At 47.1% G+C, this 24,450-nt stretch overlaps 1 protein-coding gene across 1 annotated transcript in view; it reads left to right on the top strand.

Moving 5' to 3' along the window:
* The window catches only part of FBXO16 (F-box protein 16), a 31,814-nt gene extending 13,225 nt beyond the window's left edge, over positions 1 to 18,589 (top strand). The window contains exons 3-8 of the mRNA XM_026066964.1: positions 3,651 to 3,857; positions 5,239 to 5,403; positions 6,321 to 6,553; positions 12,168 to 12,273; positions 16,396 to 16,621; positions 18,522 to 18,589. Of these exons, the coding sequence (XP_025922749.1) occupies positions 3,651 to 3,857; positions 5,239 to 5,403; positions 6,321 to 6,553; positions 12,168 to 12,273; positions 16,396 to 16,621; positions 18,522 to 18,589 (1,005 nt within the window). The remainder of the gene's footprint in view (positions 1 to 3,650; positions 3,858 to 5,238; positions 5,404 to 6,320; positions 6,554 to 12,167; positions 12,274 to 16,395; positions 16,622 to 18,521) is intronic.
* The last annotated feature ends 5,861 nt before the right edge of the window (positions 18,590 to 24,450 follow it).

Genomic DNA, 24,450 nt, shown 5'->3' with positions numbered 1-24,450 from the left:
AGGGACCTTGCTAAATGTGCAGCAGGTAATACAGATGTAGACACCTAGGGCCATTTGTGCTGAGGTAGCTGAGGCATTTGTATGGGGCTGCAGATACGATGCAGGGCTTGCGGATGACTGTCACCCTTGGAGTAGCAGCTGTAGGCTGTGCAGGATACCCCAGGCAGCTGAACCCCATCCCTAGTCCCCCAGACMCCCACCTGGAGACACCTCCTCACCCAGGAGCTGACCCTACGCTAGGTGCCAAGGTGCAGAAGCAGCGGCTCCTGCTCACGGGTGCTGCTCCATGTCGCCAGGCTGGGGCGTTCCTCAGCAGTCTTCCCAGAAGTCTCCTCTTCCAAAATTTCAGGGTTAATTGCRGACTTTGTTTAAGTACAATGATGAAAGCAAAAAAGAACAGATCCTAAGGGCAARTTGCAAGTTCCTGACAAGGAGCTGCTTGGTTCCAGTGCAGTTTCAGATTTTGTTCGGTGGATTACTGTACCTTAAGGAGACCAGGTGCCTGTCTGCTTCACCCCTTCTCTCTCACCCATGCCACAAGCCTGGGACAAATCCCCTGCGTCAGGATTGAGAGAAGATGGCTGGGGAGGAAGGGAAGGTCTGCTTCTGCCTATATTAACCTCCTCTATCTCCTTGCAAGCCACTGTGTGCGTTAATATGTCACAAAACCTCTTTATTGACCAGAAAATTCAATTCTACATTTACAGAGCACAGAGATGCCCGCGTGCGATTTTAACCCTGTGAACTCRTGTCAGCATGCCGGCTTGGAGAGGAGGATTATGGCCCATTTCAGCAGCTACTTCAAATCAGTAAAAGARCCTGTCTCCTATAGCTGAGGGGCCTCTTTAGGTTGAGCAACAGAGCTTCTCTGCTTGGGTGCCAAGGTCCCGGGCTCTCCCCTTGGTGTCAGGCAGCGTCATTTGTGTGTGTGCACTCATGGATTAATTGTAAACTGATACAGACGGAGCGCGTTGCATTCCCCAGCGCAGCAGCCAGCGCAGCCTTATGTCATCCGGTCCCTGGGGAGACATTGTTCTCCAGGGCTCGGGGAAATAGAGAAAAGGAAAAAATGCTGCTAGCTGCGGACGGGGAAGGTGCAGCACGTTCAAAAGGGGAATCCGGTCCGACTGGTTGGGTTGCTGTAATCACACGCAGGGGGAGGAACTGTGGAAAAAGGCAGCCAAATGTGGGATGGGGACATGCTTGTTAATACTGGAAAAGAGACAAATTATGCCCGCTTAACTACTTGGCTGCTGCTGAATGCAGTGGAGAAGCAGCTGTGTGTTCCCATGCTGCTGGTGCRTGGCGCTGATTTAAATGGAGTTTCCCTTGCAGTGGGAGCACAGGCTGAGGAGGCTGGAAAGAATTGCTTTACTGCAAAATCTGTGGCAGAATGGGAAGAGTTAAAGAGGAGCAGATATTCTGCTCTTTTGCAAGAGAAGCTGCATCTGCTTCGATCAGTGCACTTAACCTCTTGGCGTGGACGAGAGTAAGCCAGCTGCCCCCTTGGCTCCAGAAACTGATCTTTGCAAATCGGTGGTTGCACATTGTTTGAATCAGGAGAGGATGCGGCTGTGATGGTGAATGGGGAGTCTGTGTAAGAGAGAAAGCCTTTCGCATCGAGCCGAGGCTGGGAAGGGGGCAGGCAGAGCCTCCTCTGTCCCCCCGGTGCATCTTTGTCTGATTTTGTTTTCTCAGAGTGCATGTTTCTAAAGCCCTCAATCCAAAGGTCCAGCTTCAGTTTTTACCTAGTGCTCTGCTAAGCACCATTAGAGGTGAAATTTATATGCAAAGTAGGAATGGGAGGGAAAGGGTGTATTCCCTACTCCCTGTCTGTTTGTGTACGAAAAGGCATGGACATTTGGGAGCTTTCTTCTGTTTGGCTTGTTTCATGTCAGGAATGCCAATTCCACCCTTTCTTGTCCTTGCTTGAAGGTCTTGCAGTGTTGTCTGCAAGAAGGAGGAGAGTTATTTACTTCTTATAATTTATTCTCAGGTACTGGAATTAAATACATCCAGGTAAAAAGAAACTAAGAGTTGTTTAAAAAGATCTGGAATTAAGTTACTTTCTTCTCAATTACCTTTCATCTGCACAGTATATTTTAAACCATAATTCTGCCAGTGCCTCGCTTGCCCATAGAATCTTTTGGGGGAAACAGAGAAGAAAGAGGTCTGAATTTCTATTTGGTTGTGTTGAAGGGAGAGGAGAGGAGAAGGGAGGACGATGAACTTTAAATCATTTGTCCACAATAAAAAACTAAATGTTGGAAGAACTGTACATTTTTCCCCTTACTTTTAGTTTTTGGAGGTCACCTTTAAATAAGGAGTTCAAACGCCCCTGAGGTTAAATGCAGAAATAAATGTGCAACATTAAATGAATTTGACCTGCGGAGAACGTGCTGCTAGTGGTGCAGAGCTGGCTTCTGAAAATGGTCGTGTGTTATGGGTATGGCCAGTGCCTGAGAGAGAAACAGCCAGGGGAAAGCAGCATTCCCAAACAAGCCTTCAGGCGCTTTCCCTCCGCAAGGAAGGGGAGTTTGGGTAGCTGCTGTTCTTGCTGTACGAGGAAGCAGGGTGAAGCGGGACTTCACCCAAATCCACCTTTTGGCTTCAGAAGGCTGTCTTTAACTCCGCGTTTCCGCCAGCTGCAGCTCCCGCTGGGGATTCCCGTTGCTCCCACCTGCCAGACGACATGGTCCTCTGCCACGTCCTCCCTGCTGGCGCTCCGCGTTGCCCTCGCAGCCAGCGCTGCTCTTGCAGGTTTGGAGACAGATCGCGCAGATTGCGGCGACGAGGTCGGTCCCCTCCCAGGAGAGTCCTGCTGACGGGGCCCTTTCCGCCCGCTGCTATCAACACGAGTTAAACACCAGCTGTTGCCACCGCGGCTGCTTACGCAGCTCTGCCCCGTTCTGCCCCGTGCAGTAGTGTTGTTGCCGTTGTAGCAGGAGATACGTGCTTGTGCGGTCACCTGAGTGCTCATTTCTGCCCACAGTGAGGTCCCAACACTTTAATCCTCCCCTTTRGATGTTTGCCGCGAGTATAGAAATGCCGTGAAAGATCACTGTTCCTGTGCTGTCTGCCGAGGTGGCCTCCCCGCTATGCCACCGGTTTTCCTTGGGAGCCATGGGCAGCAGAGAGCCTTAGTCTCTCTTTGCTCCACTTCTCTGGAAGGAAATGGGGATAATATTTCTCTCCTCTGTAGTGGGATTGTGAGGATAAATTCATCACAGATTGTGAAGCACTCAAATACTGCAGTATTGGGGGCCACATAAGTGTCAGGATAGACAAGGAAGCGGCAGCGAACTCATTCTGATTTAAGTCCTGATCCTACAACCACACATTTGAGTCTCTTTCTGTCCATGAGTGAAGCCAAGTCTCAGAACTAAGCCCAGGAGTAGTCTTGTGAGCATGAGTGTTTCCTGGACTAGGCCATCCTGGATCCTTTGAGGACTGTAAATCATATGTTACATGGCTTCAGTGTTTCTTCTAATGTAGCATCTCCATTTGTTCCCAGTTCCTACGTGCTTGCTTTGCCCTAGAATGAGTCACCAGAAGCTGCTGCTTATGCACATTGCCTTGCCTTAAATGTGTGCTTTATTTTAACAAGCTGAATTTCAGGTTTCTCAGAGGCTGAAACTCCTTTTTTTCAGTTTGACAAGTGGACGGATGCTCAGAGGCGGAGGATTCTGGGGGACTTGCTGGAGCGCTGCTCCCTGTCGCAGCAGAAGTTCTGCGCCAAGCACCTACAGGACCGAGTTCCCACCGAAGCGCTGGATTTCACCACGCGGCTCCCTCGAGTGCTGTCTTTATACATCTTCTCCTTCCTGGATCCACGGAGCCTCTGTCGATGTGCACAGGTGAAAAAGCAGACATGTAGCTAAGGGTCAGAAGGTCAGGTCAAGCTAGTTTAAAAAAAGGAACCGTAAGGGAACAGCTGTAGTTTACAGTACGGTCATGTCAATGCTATTCTTTGTAATGCTGGAATGTCTTCAGGACTGGCAGCCTGGTGCAGGATGCTTAGTGACACCTGCATGATACTGAATACCGCACGTGCACAGATCCTGAGTTAAGCCAAAGTGGCCAAGATTTACAAAAGTGAAGAGTAATTTTGGATGCTCAGCTCTAAGGCTTTTAACTCGTGGCACCTTACAAGGCCGGTCGTTCCGAAGAAGGAGGCCTGGCTCTTTCTGAAAATCACGCTCTTTCAAAGTGCCTTGCACTGTGTGCAAAAGCATTAACTGCTTTGGAAAGTATTGGCCCATGCTGATTGCAAAGAACTGGATAAAATGTTTTAAGAAAAACAACAGTGGAAAAAAAACAGATCCTTTAAAATGCTTGAAGGTAAAGTGTTGGRTGTGGGGAAGCAAAGAAGTTACAGATGTGCTTTTGAATACAGTGGCTAGGGATTTGGTCTGCTAAGACTCTGAAGGTATGTTTGCATGGCATAAAGCGCTGGGAGGTGACACCTGAAGTAGTTCTGAATGAATAAGTTCAGATAGATACTGGTGACATGATCACCACACTAACTTAGTACTCCAGATAATAATACTAATATATCAAAATCTCAGCTTGTTTAAAGCTTGCTCTGGTATCTTTCTCCAGCACTTCATGTTTTATGTAGATGCAACTCACACTATTCATTCACAGGCAGGGAGAAGACAGGTTAGGAAATGACTTACTTAGATGGAAAGGTCTTTACAGCGCTACTTGTGTCATATCGTTGGATAGCTGCTTTTATAAGCATGGCTGTGCAAATAATAGTGTTTGCCCTTAGGCTGGAAGAAGCACTGCATGCAAGGTGGCTGCACCATGGAGTATAACAGCAAACGTGAGGGTAGAGAAAACATTGAGAACGGGTCTGTCAGAGTTGGGGGGTTTATTATTGCTGGTTTTGTCAGGGGTAGCTCATAAAGGTTTCCTTCAGACTGATGTATGCTCACTGAGTAGAAATGAGGGAGTTACTTCAAACAGACTGGAATCTGTCCTCTAGGACAGTAATTTTTGGAGGAATTCACTGCACTGGAGAGAGCCAATATTTAGGCACAGACCACTGCTCATGAAGACCTTGAATTTGGGTTTAAATGGTTCATAAGCAGTGCTGAAGAATTGTGCTAGTTTTAAGCACGAAGGGGAGCTGCATCAACAGGAGATGGTCTCTAGCCCATCGTTATCATTTTGGATGCTTGAAACCCCAAGATTTTGCTCTACTCTTATACCTAGTTTCCTGGGCATCTGCAGGTGAGCTGGCACTGGAAGTACCTGTCTGAACTGGATCAGCTCTGGATGCTGAAGTGCCTGCGTTTTGGCTGGTACATCAACTTCTCTCCAACCCCCTTTGAGCAAGGAATCTGGAAGAAACATTACATTGAGATGGTGAAAGAGCTGCGTGTTACAAGACCAAAGGTATATAGCTACCACCTCTGGAGATATTTGATGCCAGCGGGAAAACTCTGGGCTGGTAGGGTTTATAAGCCCTTTATCTCTTTATCTTTCTATAATCTTGTGCTAGTAAAATAGAAGATATATAATTTTAAATCAGAATCTAAAATCATGTGTTGCCATGAGCACTGCTTCCCTTTCATCCATCCACGGCAGGGGAGAAGCAAAAACCTTCCTGGTTGGGAGAGAAGCCATCCCAAGATCTCCCTTTCCTCCTATCCTCTCAGTGTCCTCTGGAGTAATTCTCCAAGTTTCCCACTCCAGCATTCAAGGCTGTTGCCCTCTCTTCTTTCCTAGCTTCCAGACATGTGATAGCCCACCTCCATCTATTAGGTCCTCTGATAAGCAGAAATGGGGCACCCTACATCACCCCCGCTGAAGTTTCAGAGTCAGTCTAGCTTGTGGAATGAAAAAAAAGCACACAGTCAGCCCGTTATAAGCCGTTGGTGTTGTCTCTTTCTGTCTTCTTCAAAGCTGGCAGGGCCATTTTTTGGAGGTGGAGCATTACTCAATAGTCATGGCTTTCTTCTGAGATTCATTGATACTGATGCCTGGTTCAGAGGCTATGAAGGTGGGATTCTTCTGGCCTCCATTAGACATTTAAAACTCATATCTCTAATTCTAACCAATCCCCGCAGGCTCACTCTGTAGTCAAAGGAGAGAAGCCAATGCATCCAGAAAGCAGAACAGATCATCTTGATGCAGCATTTGGGACATGGGCAATGAATTGCACTGTCAGGGTGCCTATTTCTGTCTTCTGGGGCCTGAAGAAACTAATTTTGAGTTAAATACCCAATTCTTTGAAGACTAAAGTCAGGCAACATGAATACCACTTCGTTAAAGACTAAAATGTATTTTCTTCTCTTCCTCTCTCTTATTAGACCCCTCCAAAGGACGAGTTTGTAGTTATTGATGTGCAACCAGTAAGGAGCAACGTCCCAGAGGCAAAACTTTCTCTTTCGTCAGCTTTGCGATCAGCTTCTGTGCTAGGAAAGAGGAGAGACAAGGAGAAAAAAGAGCTCCCACCATGGCGTTCATCAGACAGACATCCTACGGACACCATCCGATTCAACTACCTCGACAACTATGATCCCATCGAACAGGCTAGGCAGGCGTAAGAGTCTCTTCCCTTTTGCATTTTCTGTGACATGGGGCATGTCTGTGTCCTTAGCAAGCTCGCTGCCTCTGCTCCAAGCTGCCTGGAAGCTTTATATTTTCAGCAGCCTGGTTTCAAAACCAAGTTAGCACACTTTGCTGCTCTGAGGGCTTTCTTGGATTGATCTTGGTGCTGTTCTAATTGCAGCTGCCCTACTTTGTGTCCTTTCAGCTCAGAGCATGGCAGAGCTTGTTAGTGTCTGCCTATAAAATATGCTGTAACTCTTGGTCAAGTTATATAGCTCTAACGGGAAGAATCAGGACAACGGTTTGTTCAAGAGTTTTTAAATACAGCTGCAAAGTTGGGAGGATTTCTGCCCAAAAGAGGAAAAATGAATTAATTTTGATGAAACATAATTATATTGGTTCCTCAAGGATCTTCTGGCTRAAAAGAGATTTAGAATGGGGGTGCAGGTGTGAGACTGTATATGTGTGTATAGTGTATATATGCTACATAATATTTAAGTAATGAATAGTACTTGTAGCTAGACTAGCTGAGGTAGACTGCCTAGATCCATTAGTTCTTTGGCTCCCAGAATTATCTGGTCAGCAACCGGCACAAGAAAGACATTCCTTTTGTCTTGTATAGTTTTGCACATCAAATTGTGTTAGGACAGTCCCAGGTTTTCCTTTGACACATCTGGCATCAGATATTTTCAGGATCTCAGATTTTTTCACCAGTTTCATCATTAATCTGAATCTGGTGAAAAGGTAATGTGTTACTAGCTTGACCATTGCCTCGTCCCTGTGCAAAGGGCTGCACAGATTCTCACCCTACTGCGTGTGCAGAGAAGATATTCATCCCTTTTCACTGTGCCAGCAAAAACCTTGGGAACCAGTTAAGCCACAGTGACAGCATCCAAACTGTACTTTAAGTAAGTAACTGATAGAGCTGAGATTAGCCCTGTGCACAGGAACATTCAACCCATGAATTGCCCCAGCCTAGTGATTATTTGGGCTAAGCAGTGTTGTGCTCACATGGGTTCTTTCTCAGTGTGATTAACTTTGCTGGACCCACCACTCCTCTGGGGTGTTCCACAGAGTTTCCAGCGTCTGAGCAAAAGCCTTTTATGAATCATTTTTAATCCGCRTCCCCTAGGACTAGGATGCTGCATCACTTCAAAGAGCTTTCCAGTTTCTACCTCACCCTCTTTCTGTGGTATATTTCCTGACTCTAGCACCATTTTTTGCAGAGCTCACTGAGGCTTTTAACTAAGCATTTTAATGCAATGCTTCTTGTTGCAAATAGGTGCCCTGATAATATTTTTAGTTGCACTAAATGTTTCTATATAGTGGCTTGCAAAGGTTTCTCTTGGGTTTAGGGTTCCATTGTGCTGGCCACGACCCAGTGTGGAAAATGGGACAAGCTGTTTGAAGAGTTTAAGTGTTGCATGTTCCAGTGTTGAGCTGTAGATGCAGTGGCAACCAGAAGCAAATGATTCTGAGCTGCTAATGCTACAGGAAGCACACTGACTGTGTTTTCTTCTCCTAAGTGAGATTTGAACCTCTATCCATTTGTGCAATTGAGACCATTTTAATGCACAGTGTTCTAGCAAATCCGGCATTTATCTGTAATTACAGAGGATTATTACAAGGAGAGAAATGAGATTTCCTCATTTATCAAGGCTCTCCTTTTAATATCACTTAAGCTGAAAGTAATTGCTAGCGTGCAGTCTCCTCCGTAATGACTCTCACTGTTGTGCAGCGGCGCAGGTGTGCCGTTTCAGGTGCCGACACAACTTCCCACTCATAAAACAATATTCTGGCGCTTCTCTTCTGTGGATACGTGGTTGACAGAGCCCCTTCTGCAGCCTCGTCCCACAACTCCTCCTGCTAAGGCTCCGCGTGGTGTCTTCCCTCCCCTGCAAGCTCTTGGTGGAGGTGGTGGCGGCGGCAGCTGATGGGTGGCGTGGGCAGACCCAGGTTGCGTATCGACGGTAACGCAAGGACGAGGTGGTCAGAGTGCCCCTCTGTGGTGCCAAGCTTTGTTTTGACCTGGGGATGAAGGCCGTGCTTAGCCAGCCGTGAAGGAGTATCTCATCGATTGRGCTAGGGAGGCAAACGTGAACGCTGTGCAAGCTGTTTTATCTTACTCCAACCTACCGGCTTAGACGGACCATGACCAACCAGTGTATGGCATTGCAAAGTAGAACAGAGAACCAAGATAAAAGTCTCTGCCCCCCTAGGCTGTTTTAGGTATAGCAATTCTTCAGGTCAGATGAATTCTTGGAGCTCAAGGGCATAACAGCGGCTGTTCCTGTAAAATAAATGTCAAAAGCAATGAAATCTGTATAAAATGAGATTCCTAAAACAATAGGAGTGATTTCCCAAAACACAGTGTTTTGCAGTCTGGAGGGGCAAATGAGGTTTGTTGCGGTGCGAATGCGTATAAAGAGGAACAGGAATTTTCTTGTTGCACATCCTGAGCGCGTGCAAAAGGACGCAGCAGAACTACCAGAGAAGCAGCAGAAAGCCAAAGCGGTGGCTGAGAGGGGAGGTCTGGAGACAGCACTTGTAGGCCAGCGGGTTGACTGGCAGGCTGTGAGCAGAGAAACCATTTTTTTCTGTTTGACTTCTGCTGTGTTGAAGAAAACAGGACTTGTCRAAAATTCTTTGCGAATAAACAGGATTACATCAAAGGAATACCTGACGCCATCATCAAAGCAATGTGTAAGACTAGTCACTGGCTGCTTCTTTGAATCAAAGTTAATCTGCCTAATGTCGGGTTAAATTCTGCAGAATTTAAGAGGTAACCAAAAAAATGAAGTTTTTCCTAGCTCTTGCACTTTGTCAAAATCTTCCCTTTGCAGGACCTCAYGCTGTACTTCCCTAGGCCAAGGAGAGGTGGGAACACTCCCATTCATCATAACRTGGTGTTAACTCTGCAGCCTAAATGTCATTTAAAGGGTAGAGTTGTCATCTGTTTCCATGTTGGTCTTTTCAGAGGAATCAGTAGCTAATATGCTCCCTTCCTCAGCGGTACCAAAGCTGCACTGCTGTGAAGCCATAAGGGAGAACTTATCCTTCCTTAGCCAAAGGGGCTGTTTGATTTAGGTGCGATAACGTGGAAGAAGCGTCATAGTCACTGAGCAGTGAAATTAAGAAGAGCAACGAGCAGATGCATAGTCGAGGGAGTGCAGAGGAGGCACAGGAGAGAAGAGATGCAGGCAGGGGTTGAATTACGAATTGCCTGGAAGGGGTTATCAAAATCCCATGCTAGAATTATAGCTATGACTTGCAGCGTTGCTCCATGTATCTGTGCAATTTATCATGAGGGCGATTTCACTTAGCTCTGTTTTGTTTTCTGCCTGATCTGTCCAGGTAGTTTTYCCTTTATATACTAAGAAAACAGAGACCAACGAGGATGGATTTGTCTGTTCTGGGATGCAACGCAATATTACAAAGGTGAAATGAAACCTTTTTATCTAAAATATGGAACAAATTAGCAAATTTTCCCTGGGCTCGCTGGGACTGCAGCCTGCCTGGAAAGGAACGGGAGGGGCGTTTCTTTCGATCCGTGCGTGCACGGTTCTGCTGGGAGGCATCTGGCGTTTGTGCTGCTCGTTGCCAATAAATCAACAGATTTGCCTCCCACTTTATCATGGATAAAGAATTCTGATTCGCGCGTTGGATCCCCGCCAAGCCTGTGTCCTTGTGCCTCAAGGAAGAGCCCTGCTCCTTCTCATGGCAACAAAATGAAAGCTCCTTCCCCCCGCCGCAACCAGTTCTGGCTTCTGGAAGCCAGCCCTAATTCGGTTAGATAATTTATGGACATAGTTGCGTACTGTGCTGGTGTGTTTACCCAACGAGAAAATAATTACTTTCCGTAATTGTTCTGTCAGCAGCCTAGGCCCAGTTTCTTACAGAAAGGGGATGGCGTACGTGAGAAGGGCATCGTGTTTCGCTGTTCTTCTGAAGCCTGACGCTTGCCTCTTGCTTTTCGTGTTTCCGAAGAGCCAGYTCAGTGCTCCTTGCCTGGTTGGCTTGCGGGAATTCAGAACATCCCTCATGAGAGAAAAGCAGGGTGAGAAACACCGAGTTCAGCCCTGGGAGTGGGAGACCTGCYGTTCTCACCTCAGCTGCGACGCCGTCTTCCTCCACAGCCTGGAGAAACTCACCCTCCCCGCGTGCGTTTTCCTGACCTTGAAGTGGGATACAGTGATGACCTGCTGCAGAGGGATGCTTGACGCCATGCCCGTGCACGTTAGCATACGGCTGTAGAGCGCTTTGAGGTTAACTTTTGAATTTACGACCACAAGCACTGGTTTGACAGGGCATCCGTGTTTTCTCTCTTCATAAATACTTCCATTTTTTAGTTTTCTGAATGAACAGGCCTATGTCGATGCTGTCACTGGCCTCTGAGGAGCAGAGTCAGAACCACTCCCCAGGCCGGTACAACACTCCCAGTTGTAACCAGTGGAGATCCTTCCTTACGGCAACCCTTTCTGGCAGAAAGGACTGTGTTCTGTCTAGAGGTGACCATATCATTCCCTATAATAATATTTTGGGTTGAATTTTCTCTCTTGGCTGTTAGTGAAGTGTTTATAAACARGTCGCAATTTTCCCCAGTTTGCTATTTGAAATAATGCGTCTGATTCGTCTTTGTGGTTCTTGATCGGCAGCTGGTGTGGGTCTACAGAATAACAGATATATAATGGTGTTGGGTGATTTGGGGGATGTCATGCGTGTGGCCCTGTTTCTTTGTAGGATGAATGCTACTTTTAGAGTCAGTTTCTATCCCCTATATTGATGATTTTGCATTCGTAATKGGCGTTTTAGCATGCCTTCCAGGARACCAGAAGTGCTGGTGATGGAGCTGGTAGATGAGCACACTGAATTCCTGCTTTAAATTTACTGCTTTTGTAAAGCTACCTGTGAAGTTATTTGCAGAATTTGAATGTGGAAGGGGAATAAACACTTTCAGAGCAAATGTGTTTATGAACCTGTCTGAGTTTTTAAAAATAGCTTTCTCACAGCACTGTTTTTGCACCTGATATTGGTATGACATGTCAGCAGGCCATATTCCAGTGTACTTCACCTATTTTCAYGCTCCGGAATATTCCTGTTCTGCCAGTTAATTATATTGACTTTAATAATAGCTGCATGCAAATGTATACATATACATATGCAAGAAAAAGTATTTGGCTGTAAAAACGATGAATAATTAACTTATTGCAAGGGCAGTCCTCTAGCCTTATTTACGTTGCAAGTTACACCGACTGAACTAAAAATTCTCAAATAGATTTCGTTGAACGGGTACCTGCCTTTCTGTGAATTCCCTTAAGTTGATGTAAAGCTGGTTATGTCGTTTTAGCTTAAATGAGTAAGCCTCAAGCTAAGGGCATGTGTTTGAGTGCAGTGAGGTTATAGTAACTTAAAAAATAACAAGTTACTGCCCTCCTCTGAGCCACAGTAAGTGATTGCGTGCTCTTGGTCTGCTCCCAATGCAAACTAAAACGTGTTAGCTTAAACCGTGTCTTTTTGGGTGGCGTATCATAAGGGATTTTCTTCTTCTCAACCTCAGGGAACCAACTCCATCGCACTTGTTAATGCTGTTCTGTTCCATTCTGTAGGAGAAAGAAAGGAGGAGGGGAGACCCCAGACCTTAGCCGGCAGGCGGCTGAGAAGAAAAAGAAACCAGCCCGTGGACCTTATAAGCTCCGGAAGGCAAAATCATTGGTAGGTAGCACCGGGGTGTGATTATATCAGCCAGGGCCCAGCGTCAGCTACTCCCAGCAACATTTTAGCTCGGAGCATTTACTTGACTTAGGTAACTGTGCAGCTCTGCTCCTGGCTCTCAATAGGCTGCCAGGCAYGTTTGCTGCCTGTCCCCGAGGGAGATGTCTAGCCAGGAGGGCTATAAGCAGGACACCAAGCACACCGTGTCAGGCTGCTCCGGGGCAGTCTCTCGTTGCAACCTGGATATAGTCCATCTGCCTTAGTTGGGAAAGGACTGTGTGTGTGTGGACACTGATTTTTGTTATCTGCTCCTCCTTCGCTGTGCTTACTGCACAGTATCCTGACGGCCAGTTTCCGTGCTTCACAAACCACTGGATCAATTCTCTTATGACACTCGAATCTTTCCCTAAAGCTGCTCTTCTGGGCTCACAACTTTTGATCATTGTAGTCTGATGTCAATTTATACTTTGTTCATTGCACCAAGCCAGAGCAAGCAGCCCTTAGGTCTTAATGCTGCGGATTCATCGCACTCATCACTGGTAAAGTAGGGCATCCTCACATGAAAGCAGTTCAGGGAAGTCAGGTTTCCAGAAAGCATCATGGGCCTCAGCTTTTGTAGGTATAGCAACAAATAACTGCCAGAAGAAGGAGGTACTTACAAGCGTATTGGGTTTTTTTTTGCCAACTGGGAATGTGTTTCCTAACTGATGAAAGGCAGGGAACACATGTGAGTTGAGCTAAAAAAGGTTTACATAAAAGAGAGGCATTCTCTCCTGAGACTGAGAGGCATTCTCCTGACCCAAATACAGCCTGTTTGCAAGGAAATAGAGTCAGTCAGTGTTAAAGAACAGAAAATATAATTAGAGTTATTCAGCCTGTGTCTTACGATTTCCATTCTCCAATGGCTTCCTCAGTAGCCCGTAGATCAGAGAGCCCTTACAGTATTCATTCCACTGTGGCTTCTTGTTTCAAATTTAAAGCTGTTTTTATTGTCAGTACAGAAGTGAAAGATTCTTAGTTCAGGGTAGAAAGAGGTGACTTTGGTTTTCTTTCCCCAGACTTTAGGAAAATGATGTGGTCTTCTAAGTTATTTAACCTGCAACTCGCAATCAGAAAGGCACAAGCACCCAGTTTGGCTCCCAGTGCGAAGTCAAAACCCTCCTATATAGCATCAGTGGGAGTTTTTGCTAGAAACTGCAGCAGTGCAGGGTTGAGGCGCAGGTACGTACTGTGTCACTCTTTCCCAGACCTTTACACTGAAAATGTCCTTGTATTTCCCTCGAGTTCAGAGTTGTCCCAGTTTCAGTAACAGAGATGTCTGTCTTATTCTCCATGTAATCCCAAGTTATAACCCTGCTGTCATGCTGGCCATTGCTGATTACAACACTACATGACAATAAAGGTAAATATAGGATGATGCACAGAAAAAAGAATATATATAACTAACTAGAAATTATCCCAAGTTAATCTCCATTTATTGTAAAGGTAGTGCTGAGGAATCCTGTTGAAATGAAGACCAGCTGAAAACTCATATTTAATCAAGTACAAATAAAGAGGCTTAATGCTCAAGTCTTTTAGTAAATCCTTGGAAGAAGAATGAAATATGTTGAAAGAATAAGTGCCCCAAGCAAGCAAACATCAAGTCATATTAAAATGAAGCTGCCAAAGGAATAGATCAATGATCCAAGTAGATGAGAATAAAGTATATTACAGCCAACAATGAAGATGTGTAAAGGGCTATTATGCAGAGTTCCAAGAGCAGGAGGCTAAACAACACACGCTGAACACCAAAATAGAAGAAAAAAGTAATTATGGTTGTGACCTAACTCCTGGAATTACATCCACTGGCTCCAGGTTGGCATATGGTGAATCAGTTTTCCTCCTAGTAAACTTGTGGGGTTTTGGAGTTTATTAGTAATCATGCAAACAGTGGCAGAAAACATGACAAGACTCATGTTTAATTTACAATAAATTAAAGTAAAGTAAATTAGGTAAATTACAATAACTAGTAAATTACAATAAATTAAAGTAAATTAGGTCTCTGAATGAAGGGCCACATTCCTTCTTTACGAATGCGCATGCAACCCCCATGTCTCCACAGTGGAGTGGGAATACCCGCTTTATTCACGTTTTTTTGTCTACCAAATCTTCAAAACTGATTAACCCATTTGTTACTCCAGTTTTATATTGTGTTATCTCCACTGAACTCAGTCAAGTTCCTGTAATAGATGCAGCTCAGCAGTGAATGAGGCTTTTTTTCAGGAGAAAGATGCCATCGCCTTGGTCTGTATTGAGGGAAACGCCTAACTTTAAGGATATGACTAAGTTTTGGTGTTAACCATCTCTTTAAGCACTTTGTTGGATCAAGGCTTTATGGGTTGTCCTATGCCACCTAGACGCTTACATTGCCTTCAGCAGCTATTGTCCCAGTACTGTATAAAGGAAAGCGAAGAGTGGAATGGATTCGGTGACTTTTCCAAAATTTTACCAGGCTGGGCTGGGAATGGAAGCCCAATCCCAGTGTTTTGGGCCGCTGTTTCAGCCCGCCTGTTCTTTCTGACCTGGAGCTCTGCTGCGATTCCTCGGCTCTGGCCCTACAGGTCCTTTCCCAGGCATCAGTGCGGCCACGTTAGTGTCCCTTACGCAGCGAGGGGCCCTTCCCTGATGACTTCCAATAAGGAGTCTTCTGCAGCTCTTCAGCCAAACAGGCAGCCTCATGCCAAAACTTCCCAAATGTCAGAATTCCCAGATATTTTATTAGGAAGGTGAAAATTCTGCAGATTGGTGCTTTTGACGGCTTTGCAATTGCTGCAATGTCAGTGATCACGGGCTGGTTTTGCCTTTCTGCTGTCTGCTTGTTGCTGTTTGAGAGACTGCTCCACCTTCACAGCTGTTCTTGAATTACTGACTTATTTTCAGTACTCCCTAAACAACATCTTTCTGTGCAGTGTGCATTTACACCACCTATATTCTGCAAAGCTTATTTTGAATTTTACTTATTCACACAAGAAATTCTATTCAACTTCATGGGACTGCTCCTGAAAGTGAAAATGACTCAGGATAATGTTTGCAAATTCAAGCTCAGCTTATATATGTGACTCTAATTTTAAAGGCATAGCCTGGCTTTGTGCTTTATTACTCTTTGCCTGTCTGTCCCCATGCACTCTAAAGCCGAATCACCAAAGACACAGGAGCAGAAAAGCAAGGTACAGTCAGAGCTGTGCTGCAACTACTACTTCTGTGCTATTGCGCTTTTCTCACTAGGACAGAAAAACTACACGCCATCTCCCTTACACATCAAGTRCTGCTAAGAACCTGGGTCATCTTAGATAGCTGTATAAGCACTGGCCTTTCTTTAGGTTAATATTCAGCAGTTGCTGGATTGCGTATTTATAGCTAGACAATTGAAGTATTATGTATCTACCACTGCTGCCAATTCAAATAATGGAAAGGGGAAACAGGCGGGCAGCAATTGCAAAACAGCATTGACTTTTCTGCACAGCCGTGTTGCTGTGGGCACTAGTTTCACATCAGACTTATCTGCCCTTGTTGCTTCTTAATGAGTTTCTATGTARATCCTTTCGTTCTACAGTGTTTGTTCATTATTCTTAGCAAGTAATTTGCATCAGTTAAAAAAAGCCAAGGTTGTTGGTCTGCAGCATCTTACCCTGCGCATTTTAAATAATTAGGACCTTTTTCAAGGAATGAACAATCACTGTGTTGCTAAGATATTTTTCTGCTCAACTTTTATACTGGTTGGAAAATGGTCATTGAACAATATGTTAATATAAACTTCATCCTTTGCACTGCGAGACTTCAAAGAGTAAGCAGGACTGGGACGGGTTGGAACCATGGGCATAGGGGAGAATTTGTGCATTGACTTGTGAGTTGATGTGAAGAGTCAATTAATGAGGGTTTGGACTTGCTAGCATCAAATCCCAATTGGGTTCTTTTGTCTTTAAGGTTAACTTATAACAGAGCCCAGGTGCAATAATACAAAATAATGCTCATATCATCATTTAGGGATATCATTTATAGATTAAAGGTCTCAAAGGGCTCCAACATTTTCAGTTCCTCTGGGGCTGTTAGGATAATGTGATACTTATTGCCTTCTCTTCCTAGCTGTCACTTTCGGCAGATCTTGAATCTATTCCAAAAACACCAGTTCGTCCCAGTTGGGCCACTCACCAGTCAGCTGGAAACCTGCTCACCAAAGCAGCAGTGAAGACCCTAGTCCAAAGCCCCCAGTGGAATGCTGGGATACGACCAGCGCCTGTTCAAGCTCCAGTGCCAAAGCGGCGTGAAAGAGGAAAAAAAGACGTCGCAAGGACGATCACCAGGTGTCCATGTTAGTATGCTCTCCTGTCCCACTTGGAAGCTACTGTAGAGGTTTCAGCTATCCATCTTAGTGCAGAGAGGGAAGGAGAAAGTGTTGTCAGTATATTCTTGTAAGCAAAGGAGAAGGCAGACATTCTGGATGGTAGGAATACAAATGAGCGTGTTTTGCTGCCTTGAAAGTGAACATATGGCCAAAGATTTCAAATCTGGCAATTACTAGATCCACCTGTCTGTCACGGCCATCATTCTAGTATTGAACACTGGCATGGGCTTCACCATGAGTTTAGCTCACTAATATTCAATGGCAGAGCAAGGAATCTTAGGTGCATAAGTCACAGTGGGCTCAGTCCAAAGTCCATTGACTCCTCCAGACCCTGGATGGATGCCATGAGGAACTGGTATGGTTGGGCTGGGACAAGGTTATTCAGCAAATTAGAAAACAACTTTCAGAGCAGCTGAGAAAGCAGCAGATATGTGAGTGCCTTCCAAAAATACGGAGGCATACTGACATCGTTAAAAGTAATTTCATGCCATTTCAGTCCAGGGCTGACTTGGGCAGCTTTTCCTTAAGACCTGACCTTTTGGTACACCCAGCATCTCCCGAAGGTCCTTGATGTATGTAGCTTGCTGGGAAAACATTTTGTATCTCTCAGAAGTGCTCAACACTTTTGCAGGTTTTGGTGAAAGTCCTGATAGTTCACAAGGGAGTTGTCCAGGTAGGGATTGAAATTTGGGACCCCAGGTATTTTTTAGTAGACCAACAAGGGTAGTGGATAAAGAACCTGGAGTGAACAAAGGAAAAAAGACATCTGATGTGATGCTGTCGCACAGGGGTAGAGGGAGGGCAGCTCCTACAGGGCAGTGGCTGTTCAGTAATTATTAATGATACCATCTAGGAGGAGCATAATAGAGCATGCGGAGACCTGCAGGATCATCTCTTTGGATTTTCCCAGCTTCTAGCATTATTAGCAGGTGCATAGGCCAGCCCCCATGAGGAGAACCCGCAGTGCAAATGACTGATCACAAATCCTTCTGTGGGAGACAGAGGAAAGGATTTAAACACAGACCAGGGATAACACATTGGGAAAAGTGCTGGAATGAGTAAGATGAACCCCTGTTTAGATGTTTAGAGGCAGTTTAGCATTGTCAAAGAGGAAGTAGGGGATGAAGTAAGGGGAGCTCCTACTGGTGCTACTGGTGCTGCCCAGTAATTATTCCTGATTCCACAGGCATGGAGGATGGTAGAGCACGTGGAGACCTGCAAGGTCCCTTCTGACTCTGCCACACTCAGTGTCTTCATTAGGGGCCAGGTAGGGGTATGCTGAACCCCTGCCAGGATGGAGCTAGCGGCAGAACTGATCCAGCTGATAGAAATTTAAAACGTGTGCCCAAGGGCAGGGCTTTGGATAGTGGGCACCAGGCCCTCAGACAAACCTACAAGCTACCTACAAACACCATCGCTGTGATACAAAAATTACCAAGGTGAATTATCTCTGAGGGACTGCATTTGGATTAGGGGCAATTTGCTAGGCAAAACTATACATTTTTTTGTATCAGTGGAAAACAAATCTTCTCTTAATTCCTCCAGCGACCTCTCCTGGACCTCTGCTGGGCTTTTCCCAAGGTAAACTTGCCAGCTTGGGGTATTGTTCCAGCTGGGCTTTACCAGGCTGCGTTTGCAGAATGTCAGAAGGGTGGGCAGGAAGATTTAAGAGGTTTTGACATGATTATTTTCTCTGTAATGAGATGATGAATGGACATAGTCCTTCCATCCAGTCCAGTTTTGTAAAAGCATTTGCAGTATTAAATGCCACTGAAATCCCAAGGATTGGCTAAGTACCTAAATATCTTTAGAATTGAATTCTCTGACTAAATTTATCTGATTCTCATGTTTTTTCTCCTTCTTCTAGCATCTCCACTGTTTGAGGCTCAGCCATGGCACATTCCTTCATCAAACCAAGGATCTGATACAGAGTAAGGAAGAGGAGGATCCAAAGTATTTTTCATCTCAGCAGAACAAAGGTTTATCTGCCTGGCAAGTGGGAAACAACAGCAATGTTAACTGAATCACAGGCTGTGCTCAGTGAAGAACAGCCGCTTTTGAATTCTTCGTAAGGACCCAGCTTTATTTTTTATCAGCTGTCGCTAAAAGAGACGTTCTCATTGACCTCGCTATTCAATGCAAAGAAATGGGCAGGGAGATCCTGTGTCCATTCTCACTTAGGCTGTACAAAATAAAGCTAACTGCCTTGCAGCCACTTTCGACAGAGAGGTGTTGGAGCAATGACTTTGTACTTTTTTGCGAGTACAGCACTTAGCACAATGACTCCTGCCTGCCTTTGGGATCTCCAGGTGGGATCTCCAGTCTCCAAAGTGGAGTAGAGTCAAGTCTGTTTTCCTGTTGTGCTTCTCAGCACGGTTTCCTGTCGCTGCTGTTCTCAAGCTGGTGCTACATTCTCCTTTTCTCTGGGTACATCGTCACTGCAGAGTTCACTTAGATTATTGACCATGTCCGAGCTATGGGTTGGCCTTGCTGGGCCTGAAGACCCCTGTGCAGAATCCTGCTAGAGATGCTCGTCCTCATTTGTGCTGAGCTTGCCTGTGTCACTTGGGCATCTCAGGGCATATCCCATGGCCTGAGCTCCTCTGTAATGCTTTCCCAGTGAATTACAGGAGAATTTGTCTCTGTGGGCCCAGGGGGATTATGGAAGGCTCTCACCAGCCACCAGTGATGTAATCTGTGTCCTCACTACAAAGTGAGTGGTTTACCACTTACCACCAATGTTCATGTGGTCCCTAAGCTGTGACAGCCCCAGCCTCATCATCTAAACTGTGAAGAAAGCACCCCATCATTCAAGGGAGAAGCCTTTAATACGTGGGTGAAAGGAGGCTCAGGGAAAACGCCTCCTGTTCAACACAGCAACTCCATTATTTTGATCACGTGCCCAGAGTCTGTGAGAATGAAATCAGATCCTAGACTCTGGATAACAGCATTGCACAGGGCTCTGCGTCAGGAGCTGCTACCGGCCTAATTATTTAAGAGAATGGAAATAAGGTATTCTTATTTGTCTTTTCCACAATTAAGGAGATATCCAGTAAACTTAACAAATGGGAATTTTTAAGGATAAGAGCATGAAATCCACAGCAACTGGAACTCACTGCCAGGAAAAAAATGGGCCTTTCCATGCGGTAAGAAGAGCCATAGAACACCCATGAATTCTCGACATTTATAGGCTAGAAATCATGTTTCAGAGAAAATACTAGCTACGAACTGACAAGGATTTGGAGAAAACTTCTCCTCTGTGAGCAGATTATTCTGTACTGTTGCATTTGAGGGTTTCAAGAGTTCAGGTGCAAGCGGCACTGACYGTTGTTGAGACGAGGCGCTGGGCACGATGGACCATGGGTCAAGCCTGAAGAGTCTTTGCCGACTGGGGTGCTTGGTGGCGTGCCATGTGCATTTCCATCTCYGAATCAATGATTAGATGTTTCAGTGCACCTCCCTCTCCCAGGCGTCATTCTTTCTTTTCTTCTGGTTGCTCTGTATGCTTGAAAACGGGAGTTCATCTCACCCAAAGTAAGGGTCTAAGAGCTGGTTGTCTAAGCTGGCTCTCTCGCTGGTAACTGAAATAGGAACTTCCAGATGGCAATTATCTTGCATATTTTAGCATCCATAGATTACATAGGAGCCTAGATTGACTCATTCAGATTGAGAAAGCTAATTTTGGGGCAAGTTAGGTAGGGTAAATCCCACCCAAAACATTCATCAGCATCCATTCCCTGGTATTGCAGATCTCTCCTCACAAGCCTTTTCCCCTGGAAAATCAAATTAAATTGATAGCTTCGTGGATAGCTTCTGTGGCTTCTTAAGTCCAGCTTTCTTTTTGTCTCATTTAGGCTAGGCTTAGCTTCTTGTGGCAGCAGTTCAGTGGCAAGTGCATGCTACTAACAGGGAATGGCTATGCAATGGCACGATGTAACCCTGCGTTAATGTTTTTTTTCTCACCAGTGAGCAAACTGAATGGGAACGTAACGTTCTCAAAGTCTGACCGGTCTTGGAGCTGAGTGTTCAAGCGTTGTTGCAAATACTGTGCCTTTGCTGCAGCGAACCATGCATCTGAAGTGCTCGCTACACATTTTAAGGCTCAGACCTTCTCCTCTGGTCTGTAAAGCTTTTTGTATTTATGATGCTGTAAAATTACTAATGGTAATGTTGTTGTCCAGGAACCTGCAAAGCCAAATAGTCTATCCTTGAAATAACAGCGGGCCGATATAGTGCCTTAATGTAACTCCCACCAGTTAGTAGAATAAAATATATGTATTTGCAATATACTTCACAAACATTCCTGAGGTAACAGGATGGGCCAGAATCTGGAATGGAGAGAAAAGACAGAGAGAGACACCGGCTCCATCGCCTGCCTCTGCCGCTGAGGTGCCGGCTGGCCTTAGGCAAGCCGTATCACCTTTTGTGCCCCGGGCTGCTGATCTGCAGAGGCAGATGGTATTTACCCGCCTTGATGATGCGCTTCGAGATACGCTGATAAGAAAATGCTAAATAAGTACAGAGGAGGGTTATTATGCGTGTGCCTTTCCWTGTGGATGTGCATTTCCCTGCACTGCTTGGTATTTCCAGATCCTGTGCAACTCTGATTAGCCCCAGCGTTTGATTAAAGAATTGAAAGTACCTTTTAAACCCCAGAGGCCAATGAATCAGCGTTGCTGCATCTGAATTCGCCAGTACAAGCAAGATCAAAATGTGAGCCCTAGGCTACAGCCATGCTCAGATGTGGGGAACAAACCCAAACACGCCAGCCATCCTATTACCCAAGCTTTACCATCCGTTTCTGCCCAAAACTCCACCTGAATTCACCTGGTGTTCCTTGCYGGGAGCAATGGCAGAGTTTGGTATTGTAGTTTGGCGTTGCAGCCAAAATGAAGTTTTCCTCGTTATTGCTCTTCTGAGCTAAAGAAACGGCCGTGTTTGAGAAAAGGAGTATGTGCAGCTGAAGTCGATGGGAGTCACGGATGGGATTGATTAAAAACTGAGAATTTTCGGAAACTTCCAGCTGGAGGGGCAGCCCCCGAGATGGGAAGCGAGTGAACGAGAGCTGCCACCGGGGAAGCAAGAGCGTTCCCAGAGCTAAGTCTCAGCAGCGGCAGCAGGGTTATAATAGGTCAAAGCATGGTTACAGAACAGCGTGGAGACCTTGAGGCAAAAGGAAAGTAGCTAATGATAGTAGCTAAGTGCAAGATAAAAAGTTGCTGTAATAGGTGGATGTAGCTGATAACAGAGAGCAGAGATCTGCTCACGTAACAAGAGATGCAGAGATGAGTAGTCAGCGACACCGTGCGCGGGGCTGCACTTATGGCTGTCTAAATTAAGGGAAGGGAGGGGGCTACRAGAATCAATTTGAAGGCCATCGCCTTGTCCTCAGACTGGTCACCTCACCGGGTGTCTAGCAAGGGCCTCCTATCTGTCCTGTGCTCTTGTGTCATCTCCTCAGGGACCAACTCGCACAACCGACAGAGACATCCGGCATCTCCTCCAAGTGCACGTTGTGTAGTGTGTGCACCACCCCTGGAGAACCAGGTTATTCCAGGGAAAGCATTGCCTTTCCTATCCCTGCCGGCCCAAAGCTGGACACAGCTAGATAGACAGACAACGCCGACTACTTAGTTGCATCTGAAACGTCCCTTGCGGCACAGCGACCTCTGCAATCGGTGCAGAGAGAGGTGATGGCAGGAGCTGCATGCTCAGATGCAGGGTGCCTTTCCCAGCCGCGACAGATGCTTTGTATCCACGCAGCCCATATCCTGAGCACAACCACTCTCCAAACCACTTTGAAAGAGCCGGCTGGCGCAGCGTGCTTGGGAGACCTCCTAGGATGTAAAATCACTGGTACGGACAGGTCCAAACATTGCAGAGCGCTCCCAGCGCATCCTGTAAGAAGGAAGCTGAATGCAGCCCTCTAAAAAGGCCTGCAGGCAGGAGGCGAGAGGCAGCAACTGCAGCAGATGGTCTCAACCGTGTTTTCAACCTGCTCCATCCTGGGATCTTGCTTTATACAGCCAGGATGCTGCCAAACCCACCTGGCAATATGGGAAAGGCGGGACGATCTCCCAACACGTGCACACGCACATGCACACGCACGCACCGGTACGATCTGCCTGCAAGACCGCGCGCGCTGATCCGAGGCGACTGAGCCGGCTCCAGCCGCTTTCTGAGCCAGCGCCCGGCTCCCGTGCAGGTGTGAGCTGTTCTGCGCCCATCCTTCCGCCTGTCCTCGGCGGGAGCGGGAACAGCCTGCCTGCGGCTGTTTGCACGTGCCCGGGCCCCTTTCTGCAAACCCTGCTGCCCGTTCAGTGCCCAGACATACGCCAGGCACGAGCGTGATGCCAAAAACCTTCCAGCCGGCCCCCAAATCATGTGTTTTTTGAAGAAAGACTGCAGTTTAGGAGTTCCCCTTWTGCCACCTTCCGCAGCAAAATCGCTCCCGCTGGATTGCTTCTTTTGCCCGTTCCCCGCGATCGGTTGATCCCAGCGGTTTTCACTGGCCCTCAAATCACAAGAGCGGGTCCCCCAGCAGATGCCAGCATCTCTCCTGATTTTTTCCTGTCATTAGTTGTTTTTTTTTTTTCCTTTTGGGGACCTGTTTCTTCTTGCTGCCTGTTCAGCCGTGGTGCTTTCCCGTTCACCCGGCCTCTCCCTCTGCTCGCTGCCAGCTTCACCTTACTCACGCAGGGGAGCCACTGGCATCCACCGGTTGGACGGGGTGCTGCGAGCAAGGAGACACTTGAGCCAGCAGGCACCAGCGAGCCTCCGGCTGATGGCAACCAACACACCGGAGGAGAAAGCTCCTCACACGAGACATCGCTGGGCCCTGGAAGCCCTCAAGAAGCTGGAGACACTGAAGCTCCTGTGGGCTCCAGGAGTCACTGGAGACTAGTGGATCTTGATGGCCCCTCACAAGCACCTTCTCCTGGCCAGATGAGCCCGGGCCCTTGGCCTCCTGCTTCCCCGGGGCAGGACGTTGCATTTGGTGGTGCCAAATTTCACCGGGTCCCCGTGGACCTGTTCCGCCCTGCTCCCACACTCCGGGTGCGCCCTGCTCTAGGCCCCTGGTGAGCCCCTCCGGCTCCCCTCGGAGCGGGATTCAGCCTTCRTCAGGAGGCGAATGGAGCTGCTCGTCCTCATTTAAATCCTTTGCCACCATCTAGCGCCAAGAGGGAGGAGAGGCGGGAGGGTGGGGGAGACCTCGGCCCGGGCTCTGGCCTGGATTCACCTCCTCCGGGGCAGCTGCTGCAGGGAACATCCCTGCCCCTCCGGTTCTAGGTCACCCCCCGTACCGTCTCTCTCTGTGCCCCCTGGTTCTAGGTCACCCCTGGCATCAGCTGCATCTGTGCCCCCCAGTTCTAGGTCTCCCCCTGCTACCAACTGTGTCCACCCCCCTGGTTCTAGGTCACCACTGGTATCAGGTGTGTCTGTGCCCCCCGGTTCTAGGTCTCCCTCCGCTACTGGTAGTGACTGTCCACCTGGGTCTAGGTCACCCCCGGTGCCGCCTGTGTCCCCCCCCGGTTCTAGGTCACCCCTGGGATCAGCTGGGTCTGTGCCTCCCGGTTCTAAGTCACCCCCGGTTCTAGGTCACGCCCGGTGCCGCCTGTGCCCCCCCCGCTTCTAGGTGTCTCCCCCCCAGCGCCCCCCGGCGGGCGGCGCCGGTACCGCGTCCCCAGCTGTGCGCATGCGCCGCGCGTCACCCCCCCCCGCCGGCTCCGGGTGTCGCTTTCCGGCAGCGCCGCTGGAGGTGCGGCGTTTTCACGACGGTGCTTGTGGGGGGGCGG

Source organism: Apteryx rowi, unplaced genomic scaffold (assembly GCF_003343035.1).
Source record: "Apteryx rowi isolate R43461 unplaced genomic scaffold, aptRow1 scaffold_251, whole genome shotgun sequence".
NCBI lineage: Eukaryota > Metazoa > Chordata > Aves > Apterygiformes > Apterygidae > Apteryx > Apteryx rowi.
The sequence above is the reverse complement of the archived record's forward strand: the minus strand, read 5'-3'. Positions and strand labels throughout refer to the sequence as shown.